At 43.4% G+C, this 14,597-nt stretch overlaps 1 protein-coding gene across 2 annotated transcripts in view; it reads left to right on the top strand.

Annotated features, from left to right (window-relative positions):
* The window catches only part of LOC135711667 (mucin-2-like), a 97,188-nt gene extending 89,492 nt beyond the window's left edge, over positions 1–7,696 (top strand). The window contains exons 8-14 of one of the 2 annotated variants that reach the window (XM_065234578.1): positions 63–296; positions 352–642; positions 704–1,681; positions 6,079–6,153; positions 6,332–6,475; positions 6,637–6,738; positions 6,805–7,696. In XM_065234578.1, coding sequence (XP_065090650.1) covers positions 63–296; positions 352–642; positions 704–1,681; positions 6,079–6,153; positions 6,332–6,475; positions 6,637–6,738; positions 6,805–7,077 — 2,097 coding nt within the window. In that variant the 3' untranslated portion in view covers positions 7,078–7,696. The remainder of the gene's footprint in view (positions 1–62; positions 297–351; positions 643–703; positions 1,682–6,078; positions 6,154–6,331; positions 6,476–6,636; positions 6,739–6,804) is intronic. The other variant, XM_065234579.1, reaches the window with a different exon arrangement.
* Positions 7,697–14,597: the final 6,901 nt, after the last annotated feature.

Here is a 14,597-nt window from a genome sequence, read left to right as displayed (position 1 = left end):
AGCTATAGCCTTGATTATGTGGCTGATATTTTCTTCACGATCAATGGTCGTTTGTCTTACAGAGAACGACGACCACAACTCGTCGTTTAACTACCCAGCGAACCGTACCAACGACTAGGTGTCCGCCATCCCAACAGAACCCGGACGGTTCCTGTGGATATGTATACGAAAAACCAGAACAGAGTTTCACCGTTCCACAGAGGGTGTCAACTACGCGACCTACCACCCGTAGAACTACTCCACCTCAGGAGTATCTACCACCAAAGACTACTACACGCCCAACCACTACCACCAGGGTATGTTACATCTGCTGAGCTTTTCCTAATTAGAGACTAATCTATCTCCGTCTAGCGCACAACAACGACAACTCGGCCGACAACGACGACCACTCGTCGAACGACTACCCCCTATCGAACGGTTCCAACGACGAAGTGTCCTCCATCGCAGCAGAACTCAGATGGATCCTGTGGTTATGTCTACGAGAAGCCCGAACAGAGCTTCACTCTACCACAGCGGGTACCGACTACTCGTCCAACAACCACTACCACCAGGCCAACCACTCGCAGAACCACACCTCCACAAGAATACCTACCTCCCCGCACTACGACCCGTCCAACGACAAGGCCACCAACTACCACTAGGGTTAGTCTAGATCACAGCGAAATGGTTTCTTGATCCATACTTACCTCAATTCCATTTCCAGCGAACTACCACTACAACTCGTCCACGAACGACGACCACTCGACGCCAGACGACCACTCAGTGTCCACCCTCGCAACGTAATCCAGATGGAACGTGTGGTTATTTCTATCAAAAACCAGACAGCAGTTTCACACAACCACAACGAGTGCCTACCACGAGACCCACGACGACGACCCGTAGAACAACTCCCTCGCAAGAGTATCTACCGCCGTCTACAACGACCACAAGAAGGACCACAACCACAACAAGGCCAACAACGACTACAAGGAGGACTACAACCACAACAAGGCCAACTACCACGACAAGACCAACGACCACACAGTGTCCTCCTTCGGAACGCAATCCGGATGGAACTTGCGGTTATTTCTACGAAAAGCCCGAGAGTAGTTTCACACTACCACAAAGGGTGACTACCACCAGGCCGCCGACGACCACCACACGATTGACGACCCGCAGGACAACTCCTTCGCAGGAGTATCTTCCTCCTTCAACAACGACGACTACCAGGAGGACTACGACAACAACCACAACGCGAAGGCCTACGACAACGACTACAACGCGAAGACCTACGACCACAACCCGTCGTCCGACGACCACACAGTGTCCACCATCGGAACGCAATCCGGACGGAACGTGCGGTTACTTCTACGAAAAGCCAGACAGCAGTTTCACCCAACCCCAGCGAGTGACAACCACCAGGCCGACGACGACCACCACACGGTTGACAACCCGTAGGACAACTCCCTCGCAGGAATATCTACCACCGTCAACGACGACCACTAGAAGGACCACGACCACGACGAGACCAACGACCACGACGAGACCAACGACCACCACTCGTCGTCCAACGACAACCCAGTGTCCACCGTCGCAGCGCAACCCGGATGGAAGTTGCGGTTATGACTACGAAAAACCGGAGAGCAGCTTTACGCTACCACAGCGGGTGACGACCACAAGGCCGACGACCACTACCACCAGGGTGAGTCTTGAAACCGTTTAGGTCCGAAGCATTCCTGGGGGGTTTGCGTCTGTGGGTTTTCTCGAGCAGGAGCGAATATATCGATGCCTTAAATTGGTAGGGATTAGCCACAATATCATCTCAATATCAAATTATAATAGCTGGGTTCAGTGTTGGAAAAATATCAAAAAATCAAATCTCACCAATGCCCAAGATCACGCTTGTTTTACGTAGAAAAAAAATCAACAAGCATACAGCTGCGGTTGATTTTGCAAGCTGTGATATCACAGCTCGGAATATCAAGCTAACGAAACTCACCAGCTGCATATCTCAACAAACTGTGGTGATATTGAGTTTAATAATTTTTGCTTGAAACCCGAACGCAACCGAAACTTCCATAACGGCTGGCAGCAGTCACTTCGTGTCTGCCATCGGTGAACAGTAAAAAAAGATAGCCTAATATACTTTCTTTTTCTAAGAAAATGATGTGCAACGGAATGATTTTTGTGTCTAGTCAACTCTCCGCTTGATTTTTGCACGTTTTGAATAGTCTCGCAATATCAAACAAGCTTGTAAAATAAATATCAAGCATGATATTTTGTTCCAATATCACGCGTGATATTGAGAGCGTATGAGAGCGGAAAAACATAATTTATTGATGATTTTGCCAACACTGCCTGGGTTTTTGTTATTTTCAAAGTATGTCTTCCGCATGTATTTTTTTTATTATTATTTGACATTTTACCTCTTATGTCAGGTTGATCAAAACCAAATTTTGGTATCAAGCCTGTGCCTGTATAAGGATATTTTTAGAATCGGGGTGACGTTTAAGCAAAGGATATCCATATCTGACGCCATTTTGAAATCAAATATGGCGGCTCGTTAGAGAAAAACTGGGAAATACTGTCAATTACCCCACAATAAGGATAGTTTTAGAATTGGGGTGACGTGTAGGTTAAAAAAAAAAACATACTGTCTTATAGCCCATAGTATAGTTATTTTTGGAATCGTGGTGTCGTGTAGAGAACCGGAAATCCATGTTTGACACCATTTTGAAATCCAATATGGCTGCTTCTAGCTACATAAAAACAGAAAAGTGCTGTCAAATACCCCACAACATGGGTATGTTTGGAATCGCAGTATCGTGTAGGGACCGGAAATACACGTCTGCCACTATTTTGATATCAAAGATGGCGGCTTCCGGTCAGTGAAAAACTGAGAAATACTGTCATATACACTCAGGTCTTTTTTTACACGGGGGATATGTACCGTGTAAAAAAACTTCAAGATTTTGATTTTTCACATGCTTAAATGTTTTCAAAAAAAATGGAATTTGATACCATTTGTAATTATAGCATACTATGGTCCATAAAGACATATTTTTAAAATTTCTGTATTTACACCATAAATTGTGATTTTTTTAAGTATGCTATTCGATTACGCTTGAAACGGATAATGTGATTGGAATCAAGTCGATAGGTTGTATCGTTGTCGAGAAATCGTTAAAAACGTACCGTGTAAATCTTGGAAAACCGTGTAAAAAAAACCGCGTAAAAAAGCCGTGTAAAAAAGTCTTCAGTGTACCCTACAATATGGGTATTTTTGGAAACAGAGTGATAAGAAGGGACCGGAAATCCATGTCTGATGTTATTTTGAAATCAAAGATGGCGGCTTCCGGTTTAAAGAAAAACTTAAAAATACTTTCAAATACCCCCACAATATGTATTTGTTTGTAAGGTATTTGACAGCATTTTCAGTTTTTACGTAACCGGAAGTCACCATATTTGATTTCAAAATGGCGTCACACATGGATATCCGATCCTTAAACGTCTCCTCGATTCCAAAAATATCCATATTGTGGCGTATTTGACAGTATTTCTCAGTTTTTTTCTATCCGGAAACTGCCATCTTGGTTTAAAAAATGGTGTCATAAATGTATTTCCGGTTCCTGCACGTCACTCGATTTCTAAAATACTTTTGTTGTAAGGTATTTGACAGTATTTAAAAAAAAAATTGTAAGAAGTAAATCCCACATATCGAAATTTTTTTAACGCACTGATTTGATTTACGAACCCCGGGTTTGGTTCGTAAATGGAGGATCCAGTGCATTGATAAGTTATTTTCGTCTGCTCGGGTTTTCTTTTGCAGTTTCAATGAAAACCTTCGGTTACCGTTGTATCTCACAATAGACAAATTTTGCGCCAAGAGAGCACCCTCTACTGGCGGTAAGCTCCTACCCGCATAACGTTTAGACCAAACCTTTTTGGACGATCTACAAAATGTTTGCTTAAGGTGTTTCCTTGTAGAGTCCATTTTTCCATCACACCTCGCAATTTCAAGAGCACACAACTCAAGATCTACGCATGAAAGTTTCAGACATTGCTTGCTTCTCCGCAGAAAACAACAAGTCGGTAGTAGTTTTAGCAACGTGCATTCACAGAAACCTTATTATGTTTACATATGAAATTGCGAAGTGTTACACGAAAAAGGTCGCTACAGTGAATCACCTTAAAGTCGTGTTGATTGACTCTGATGTCGACATCAAAGCAGCCGGACATTCTTGATCAGAATTTAATCCTGGGATAATACCGGTTGGAACTTACCACCATTAGATTCCAATAAAATATTGTGGATGTGTAGATGTTTTTATACTTAAGCAGCTTCGCATACAGTAATAAAACGAATTTGTCAGCCCCCTTTTCAATGTTCTACGAAACTTGTGCGCTTTCTCAGTGACCTTATAACATCCAGTATACCTTAATAATCCATCTTGAAGATGAATGAGAAAGATTTGGAATAACGGTTGGGTAAAATTATTGAAATGAAAAAGTCTGAAGTGCAGAAAGGCTGACAAAATCGGGTCATTACTGTACTTATTTTCATATAAAAAATCTAGACTAACATTTCAACAGGGTGGAACTTTTTTTTCCATTTTTTCTACAAAAAATGTAACTTAAAAATTATAAGACAACAACAACAATGCCCCCCACAAGTGATTTGTAGAATGTGTGAGTTTTCATAAGAAAATGTCCAAACTTAAAAATATAATTTTCACACTGAAAAAAAAATAATCGAAAATTTTAAAATGACTTGTCTTAAAATCACATTTTTTTTTAAATTTATGAAAATTATATTTAGTTCTCATGAAATTTAATGAAATATTTCAATCGTGTCGAGGTTACGCGTTATTTTTTTTTATATCTTTATTAAGGAGACTTTCAGTCCTGGGCTGGTTCGTCTCCGCGTTATTGATGGTTAGGTGTCTTGGATAGAACTTTTGCTATATTATGCTAAAAAAATTTCATCGTAACAGCTAGTTACTTTTATTGAACATGCTTTCTGAAGGTGCCATGAAATTTGGCGCAATTTTTGAACGTTTTGACTGCTACTCCCTAAATAAAACCCTCTTACTACGATACATTTCCGTTTTCTTTCGTTACGCTCAAGAGGAGAAGACATTCCTTTCGTTTTGCTTATCGCTACGTTCGGGAAATGAACATTTGGTTGATTGCGTTCGAGCCTGTGGTGTTGAGAGACTTGGCGTTTCCATAAAGCTAATTTTTTTGTTAGTATCCAACAACCATTTAAGAGGTTCCCTGAGGTTTAATCACGACCAGTGGTCTCTCGTAAAGAGAGTGGCGCTTAAGTCACTGAGTTTAAAAATACCTCGAGCAATTTCTCACAAGTTCTTCAGATCGCGTGTGATCCTGGTCCACTCCATTTGGTGGATTCTAGGCCACTGGTCCACTCCAGGGCTAAGTGATCTTGAAGTATTTTCACAGTTCTTAATTGAGAGCTTTCTATGCCAACCAATGCATAGATTTCAGCGAATCCAAACACATAAAGCAACCAACGATACAGACAAAACGGTTGCTACGACTACCATGACAAACTCGCTCTGTAACAAAGCTTGATTTGAGTGGTAGAAAGATAATGATATATTGTTTGACTGCTTTGTTGCAATACACACGGATGAGGACATAGCTTGATCTGAATCGAGAAAAGACATAACAAAAAAATTCCCATTAACACACGTGTATCATCTTTGGCTTTACTTCGTGAAGCAGCTTGCCAACAATTTGCTCATTTCCTTCTACCACCCCGAGTGAACTGTTTCGCACGAACTGCTTGTCATGAAAAAAGGAAGAAGATTGTATCATTATTGCTTTCCACTTCTGACATAGCGTTATCATTTGGTTTGTCATTTTGTCATTTGGAGATATTTTTAATTCCTTGATAGATTTAAATATCTTGCCTAGGGCAGTCAAGCAATTTTAGAACTTAAAAGATTTCCTGGATCGTGAATCAAACCCGCCGTCTCCGGCTTTAACGTGCCTTAACAGACTAGGCGATCTGAGGTCCCTTTCGCATGATGCCGAACATTTGCCTATTTATGATAATTTACCTTTTTGAAACAGCGAAAAACTACCACTACCCGTAGAACTACTCCTGCTGAGCAGTACTTGCCACCGTCCACAACTACGACTACAAGAGTAAGTTCCAGTGATCCAAATCAATACCCAGACTGGCGTTGTTCTCCAAATTCTATTTCAAAATTATTCGTTGAGAAAAAAAATAACATTTCGACAACTTTTCGATCCTGGAACAATTAACGTTGGGTTAGCTTTGCCTTTGTTTGATTGAAGGCCTCATGAATCGGTTTCTTTGTAGCGCCCAACGACGACAACCACTCGTCGACCAACGACGACTACGACTACCACGCGAAGGACAACTCCAGCCCAGGAATATCTGCCACCGAGTACGACGACGGTCAGGACTACAACAACGACGAGACCAACCACCACCACTACGAGGGTATGGATGGATTTGGAGTAGTGTCTCTTTTGGTTGCTCAAAATCGGCAAAGTGCTGTTCCATTGATTGACATTTGATATATGACTTTTGAGAAAATTAAAGATACGTTAGCTGTATTCATTTTAATAATTGAGATCTTTTTCTCTAATCCTGCATCTTAGCGCACAACTACGACAACCCGAACTACCACGCGGCCAACCACTACCACCACCAGAAGGACTACACCAGCCGTTGAGTACCTACCTCCATCTACCACCACAAGGGTAATCCCTTTTTGCATTCTACTGTCTATCGACCCAAACTATCACCACCTCTTTAACCATTTCCAGCGAACAACCACAACCACAACGCCTCGCCCTACCACGACCACAACGACCCGTCGTCCGACAACAACCCGCCCAGCAACGACCACGGAACGGAAGTGCGCGGCTTCCGAAATCAACCCGGACGGTAGCTGCGGATACGACTACCCGCAACCACCGAGACCGTTTACCATTCCACGACCAGTGCCGACCACTGCTGCTCCGGAATACCTTCCACCTGTGGTCGAGGAATCGACCGGGTACTCATATCCGAAACCTGCCATACCCTTCAACTTCTAAGCACCTTGCTGGTGCAATGCTCAACATTTTGAATGGCTGAACAAAATCACTGTAAATAGCTCTTTAGTTAGACTTAATTCCCCTCATTTCTACTCAACAACCAAAGCCTTCATCTATTCCAAATGAAAAATGGAAAATCTCTTCGTATTTTCACCTTAACTCTATACAAAACGGAACACTGCCACCCTCTTTTGCATATTTTGTAAGGAAAATTTACTCACCACTCAGTAGTTGCTTAGGAAAAAAAACTTTTACTTTTAAGTTCACGTTTAGTTCACGAAAATAACGATGAAAACCGCCAGATGGCAGTTGCGTTGCTCTACCACCGTTTGATATTTTTACTTTCTTTCGAGGTTAGGTAACTCAAGTCCGTCACTGAAGCATCAATGCACCTATTTAACTGTTGTATAGAGCTACGAAATCAATACTCAATCGTTTATGTTATAGAAGAATGTGTTTGTATGGAGACGGAGTTATAAACTTTTTTGCAAACAATGTGATCTACAATTGTGTAGTGCGATAGAAATTGTTGATGATAAATGTGTACTGTCAATCGGATAGTGGATGCGAATCTATGAGAATTACCGTAGGATAGAAGTATGTACAATAAATCATTGAAAAGATTGGTAAATGACATTCTATTTTTGTGAGAAAATAATCCAATCCCATTAGGCATAATGTAGTGCAGTGATTCGAAATGCGGATGAATATTTTCTTTCAGTTTACTATACCTACCCCAGCCATTTTCCCATTTCCCCATACAAACTTTGCAATTCTCTCTCAAATCTACAGCAAAACCAGATTTTTTTTAAATTTCAAGGTTTAATGGACGTTGTATCACCGACAAACCGACATGACACTTAATTCTGACTTATGCCTGAAAATCGAAAACGGCCGATTTAAATGTGCAGTGAAATGTCAAAACCATACGATTTTTTGATCTAGATAAAAATAATTTGTCCAGAATAGATCAGACACGAATCAAGTCATATCTTTCGCTTGCGGGCTCATGGCTTAGCTAAATATTTCCCGCGAACACGGAGCCAGATGTCAGTAGTGTGCTTTGGTCAGAAATTTTATTGTTTTTGCTATATGGTCATTCATGTCGGTTTGTCAATTGTTTTTTTGTTTTCATTTGTCTAGTGTTCATTTTGTTCATCTAGTTGGAGACTGTGTTAATGATGGCATTGCTAAAAATGTAAGTGTGGGACACATGAAAACAATCTTTGAAATTTTCTTAGTGTACTACTCACTCGGCCCCAGATACATTTAAAAAGAGCAACAACAAAATATTTTTGGGCTTTATAAATATCTGTGATTTGGTGATATATTATTTTTTATTTGTAATTATATACTTTTGTGTATAAATGTGGAATATTGTATTAATTTACGTCTAGGACTAAACATAAATATTCATAATAAATACCTTCTTAAATTCTTAAAATTTGTATAGGGGAAGTCCTTGGAAGAGCTTGACGTAGAACCGCTAGTGGACGGAACAAATGTGAAGAGAATTTAGTTCCTTTAATTGATCGATCATCTTATCTCTTTCCGTTTTTAAATTGTAGGCGTACTAAATTTGTAGTATTTTTTTAAAGAAGAAAGTTGATGAAGAGAATCGATCACAATCACTTGCACCCTTGCTTCCAAGTTTGGTAACAAGGTTACAACTCTGGAGAGCATTTTGTGTGGTCGTTGGGGGCGTGTGGTTCTGAATATGGACAAACAGGCACAGATAAATTCTATTCCAAGTCTTTACTGAAATGGGTCGTTTTGTTGCCAAAGTTGGTGATGATTTAACCTCCGAAACCGTACAGAGTGCGTCTCCGTCGATTTAAAGCGTAGATGGCATCCATGGCCGCATACGCTTGGCGACAGCATCACGGATCTCATTTTCCAGGAACACCTTCAGCACACCTGATAGATCAGACCGGAGATACGTTTGACACTGCCACGGCAAACTAGACGACGGAGAACCTTGCGATGACGCTTGGCGCCTCCTTTACCAAGACCTTTACCTCCTTTGCCACGACCAGTCATTGTTGCTTGTTAGGTAGAAGAGTGGACTACCTAACCTGCCACCACTTTCCTACTGCTGCTTTTGCTGCTTCTGCTGCCTGATCACCACGCCGTCCGAAGCGAAAATTAGTTGAGGCTTTTTTTTTTTTGCCATTCAAATGATCTTTATTTCTTGTGATTGTGTGGTTTACATGTATGAATTTTTTAAGTGACACAGATGCGTCTTTTCAACTTTAGTACATTTGAGATTTTAATTATTATTTACAGTTCCTAGTTCCTAGGCCTATTTTAAAGTATGACCACCTTGGTGGGATTGGTTTGATTTGAATTGGAAAAAGGAGACTACTTATAACTACTATTTACAACTACAACTAACCTACAACTACTATGTACACCTAACCTACTATATACAAATTGCTTATCAAAGCATGTTCCGATAAATTACATTTTTGTGCAAATTTAGTCTTAATTTCGTTAATTTTGGAATCTATTTTGGCAATGCCTGCCTCTTCATGTAAATTTGTTATTCTAGTGTCGAAAGGACGATCAAGAACCATCCTCAGCACTCTATTCTGAGCTACCTGAATTTTGTTCCTGTGAGTCTGTGCACATGATTCCCACACCGGAGCTGTGTATAGGATCGCAGGTGCTACGATTTGTTTGTAGATGGCCAGTTTGTTCACCCTTGAGAGGCGGGATCTGCGGCAAATCAGCGAATATAGACTCCTAACCAAGGCGGAACACTTGACTACGGTTTTCTCCACATGCGAGCGGAATAGGAGCTTTTCGTCAAACAACATCCCGAGATAGGTTACTTCGGCGGACCACTCAACCCTTGTGCCATCCATGATTACAGTACAAGAGGGAGCCGGTTTTAGTTTGGGTGATTGTCGATGGAGGAACATGATTGTTTGTGTTTTGGAAGCATTGATTTTGATTTTCCACGTGGTGGCATAATCAGCAAAGACGTTAAGGCATCGTTGAAGTTTGTTCGTTATTTCGCGAGGCATCCTTCCTTTGACACGCAACCGTCTCCAAGGGGAGGAATGCCGGAAGTGTAAATGCTGTAAAGCAAGGGGCCCAGCAGACTGCCTTGCGGGACTCCTGCTGGGATGGAAAACGTGTCGGAAAGACAACCATTCAACGATACCTTAAACGACCTTTGCTGGAGGTAGTTACGGGTGATTTTAACCAGATGTAATGGAAAGTTGAAGTTACAAAGCTTGAATACAAGCCCATTGTGCCAGACATTATCAAACGCTTTCTCAACGTCTAACAAGGCCATGACTGTGGATTTGGATACAGCTTTGTTACTTCGGATGTTATTCATCACCCGCACTAGCTGGTGATTGGTGGAGTGAGTGCCCCTTTCTGAACCCAAACTGTTCCGGAAGGAGAATGTTATTTTCCTCGACAAACTTGAGCAAACGATTAAGAATGAGTTTCTCGAACAATTTGCTCAGCGCTGAAAGGAGGCTGATTGGTCTGTAGCTTGAAGCTAGCGTTGGGTCCTTTCCGGGTTTGCGGATAGGTATGATTTTCGCTGTCTTCCAGATACTTGGAAAGTAGTGCAGTTCCAAGCATCTGTTGAAGACAGCAGCCAGCAGAGAGTGAACCTTCATGCTGAGATTTTTCAACACTAGGTTGAATATTCCGTCAAACCCGGGGGCCTTCATGTTTTTGGTGCATTTCAGCGCTGAGCAAATCTGTTCCGCTGTGATTCTATCCTCCGGAGGGATGGCACAAGGGGAGGAATCAAGGTTGAGTACACATTGCTCAACCTGAACATCGAGCGGACTTTGGATGTTGGAGCCAAGCAAGTGCGATTTGGCAATATGCTCACCAATCGCATTTGCTTTCTCCTGAGGGGTGATTATGAGCCGATCGTCATCATTTTCATCTTTTAGTGGCGGAATGGGTTTAGGGTGCGTCTTTAAGACCTTGGCAACTTTCCAGAATGGTCTGGAGCTGGACAAGCCGCCCGAAACTTTCGTTCCGGAGTGAGACCATTCTGGAAGCAATCTCCTTGTTCAGATCGGCCATTTCACGTTTCATCGCTTGATCTCCAGTCCTCTGAAACTGGCGTCTACGAACATTTCTCAGGCAAATTAAGAGTTGGGTGTGGGAATCAATAGCAATAAACTTACCCCTCACAGGAACTCGTCGGACGCACGCCTCGTCAGCCACAGTTATGGCTTGGTGGAGTCCCTCCAACGCTCGGTCGATGTCCTCCACGGTGTCAAGCGGCGGGTTGTCGATTATGTGCCTGTCTACCACGCGTCCAAACTGGGCCCAGTTTACGCGATGATAGTCCTTGCGCAGGCTTGAAACAGGAGCCACGTTGCAGCCCAGCTCAGACACCACCGGTTGGTGGTCGGAACTGAGTTCGTTCAAGGCTACCGGCTTGGACAAGCCGATATTTGTCAGGAACAGGTCTAGCGTCGATGGGTTGCCCGCCGGTGAGATAAATGTTGGCTCATCCGAAAACCAAACGGAGTACAGCCCATGCTGTGAGTGGTCGAACAGCAGACGACCGTTCTGGTTCTGCCTGTAGTTAAGCCAGGCCTCATGGCGAGCGTTTAGATCTCCTCCTACTACGAAGCGGGAACCGTTACGGGTGATGGTGGAAAGGTCCTTCTTGAATTTAGCCGCTAGTCCACTGCTGGCGGCACACTGTCGAGGGCAGTAGACGGCGATGAACTGGACGTATCCAGTCGATGACTCCACCTCCACACCAAGGGCCTCGATGATAGTGGTCCGGATATGGGACAGAGTGTGGTATTTTATTCCTTTCTTGACGACGACCGCAACACCACCCCCTGGAGCTGGTGCGATCAAGCCGGATAATGTTGTGGTCAGGCAACCAGAAGCTGTCGCCGGACTTTAGATGGGTCTCGGTTAGAAGACCCACGTCGATGCTATGCTTGCGGAGGAAGTCGGCAAGCTCAATCTTTTTTGCTCTTACAGAGCAAGCATTGACGATAGTTAGGGGTTTAGACGCCATACTGGATGATGAACTTACCGAGCACTTGAATCTGTTCGGGCTTATTGCGGTACTTACGAAGAGCACCGGACATGTTGACGAAAATTTCCATCAGTTCATCCGCTGAGAACAGATCGGGGTTGTTGTTTTGCGCTGGTGGTTGTCTCCAGAATCCAGGGAGGGATGGAGAGCTTTGGCCAGCAGAATCACCAGAAGTTGCTTGAGCGGAATGCACCCGCGAATTCTCTTGCCTTTGTTGAGGAGCACGAAGAGGCGGGAAATCCTCCGTCCGAAATGCCGGGACTTTGTCCTTCTTGCGTCCTGGTTGGTTGTTAGTTGCCGCCTGTTTTCGGATGCGTTTGAAGTCCTCGCGTTTAGAGCACTGTCTGTCGGAACCTTGGTGAGCACCACCACAGTTGGCGCATTTTAATGCCACGGCTCCATCCACAGGGCAGTCAGAAGTGGCGTGGTCTTGAGCGCAATTGCCACAGCGTGGCTTAATGTTGCAGTTGCGGGTGCCGTATCCAAAGTTCAGACACCGTTGGCACTGAGTCACATCACGATGGCCGCCACGGTATGGCTCCCAGCGGACGATGATGGAATTGATGGAGTGGATGGCCTTCAGCGCATTGAGCGTCACCGTTCCCTTCTGGAAGTGTACCAGGAAAAGGCTATCCGGATACGCCTTCACATTTTCGTCCTTCCTTGTCATCCGATAGACGGTACTTGGGGCCAGCTTGTACCGGTCTCTGATTTCAGCTTCGATAAACTTCGGGTCGAAGTTTGGTAGGCCCCTAATGACGACCTTGAATGGCTTCTCACCGGGAATGTCGTGGGTGAAGAATTCCACCTTGGAAGTCCTCAGGTGGGCGACGACCAAGTCATACTCCGCTTTGGTACGGAGCACCACCTTGGTGCCGACTCTGCCCAGCTTGTATTCGGCTTTAACGCCCAGCGTCGCTAGATCTGCGATGAGCTCATTAAGATGGGCATTTTTCAGTACCAATGGAGGTAGCTTCACTTTTGCCGCACTCGGGCCGGCAGAATTTTCGGTGCCGATGGCGTCGCCGAAATCACCGATGTCGCTGGCGTTCGTCGCAGTGACATCGGACTGGCCTCGATTCTTCTTTCTCTTCTTGCTGCGTTTTTCCAACACAGCTGGCTGGATATTCCCATCCATGGGGAGAACAGCAAACCTGTTCGAGGTAGGCACACCGGAGCTTCCTTCACCGGGGTTCTGGACCTTCGCCGGGCTTCGCGACCGATGCTTCCCCATTTCGGGGCATACACACACGCACGACAAACCGCGAAAGAGAGAGCGCGAACACTATCGCCACGAACTTTTCAAACAACTCGAGAGATCGAGCTAACACCGAACTGAACTGCTTGACGATCAAGCAGAGAATGATGAGTGATGAGTTGAGGCTAGACAGCAGCGCTCTTTTATATCTTTTCAGGTTAAAGGTCCCGCCAAACTGGCGCGTTTTTAACGCGGCGACAGCGAATAATTCGTGGCGGGAAAATCACCGCGTTTTTAAAGCATGGCGGCTTACGGAAGCGCTCAAACCAACGCGGCAAGTTGACGCTCTTCGCGCGTTCTGGCAGCGTTTATCTTTCGATTCGCTGTCTGCAGCGTTTTTACCGCCAAAGAAGCGCGGGTTTTGTACCGAAAGTGATTTTCAGGTGATAAAAAATGGCAAAAACGGAAACCTTAATAGAATTGGGTCGAAACAATTTTTTCAAAGATGTCTGAACTTGCAAATTTAAATTACTGCTCCCTGTAATTTTATCAAGATCTCAGACTATCATTGGAATTTCTACAATATTTCCATCTACAAAACTACTCCCCCCGAAATTCTCCAAATTCTAGCAGAGCTTCTATGTAGTTCCAAGAACTTCTCTGCTCTACTTGAAATTCGCTCAACCTGTACAAAGATTGGTATAGTGCTATAAACTCAATGCCCTTCAAAAATGCTTCCGGAGGAGAAATCTAAGGTATTTGTGAGGATAGTTGACCCACGATTTGTACAATTGTATATGCTATGCTAAATCTAAGGAATATGTAAGTAGAACTACATTAATTTATAAGGAGAATGTTGAAACTGTAAGTTGAATTCCAAGGGAAGGAGAAAATCCAAAGCTGTTTGAGAAATAAATTAAGTTCTGAGAATAATTCCATTGAATTTTTTAGTAGTATGACAAATGAATTCAAAGGTGAGTTCCGGAGAAACATTTAGCCGAACTAATTTTTTTCCCTGAGATAATTCATCTGAAATATCGGGAAAATATTAAGAGCGAACTCAAAAGACTGTCCGAGAGTTCAAAGTTCTTCGAAAAAGTCTAAAAAGATACCAGAATTCTTAGAAATTATAGTAAACACACAAGAATTAAGTACGATCATTCTTCTGGAAATATTCAACAGCTCGACACGCCACAGGTATGAAGTTCTTCACATTTCCTTGAAGTTCTGCTAAATTCCTTGATCTTCTATGAACTTCCTTGAACTTTTACAAATTCT

The sequence above is a fragment of the Ochlerotatus camptorhynchus genome, unplaced genomic scaffold (genome assembly GCF_037179485.1).
Source record: "Ochlerotatus camptorhynchus isolate MF236.1 unplaced genomic scaffold, CSIRO-AGI_Acam_v1.1 ptg000434l, whole genome shotgun sequence".
NCBI lineage: Eukaryota > Metazoa > Arthropoda > Insecta > Diptera > Culicidae > Ochlerotatus > Ochlerotatus camptorhynchus.
The sequence above is the reverse complement of the archived record's forward strand: the minus strand, read 5'-3'. Positions and strand labels throughout refer to the sequence as shown.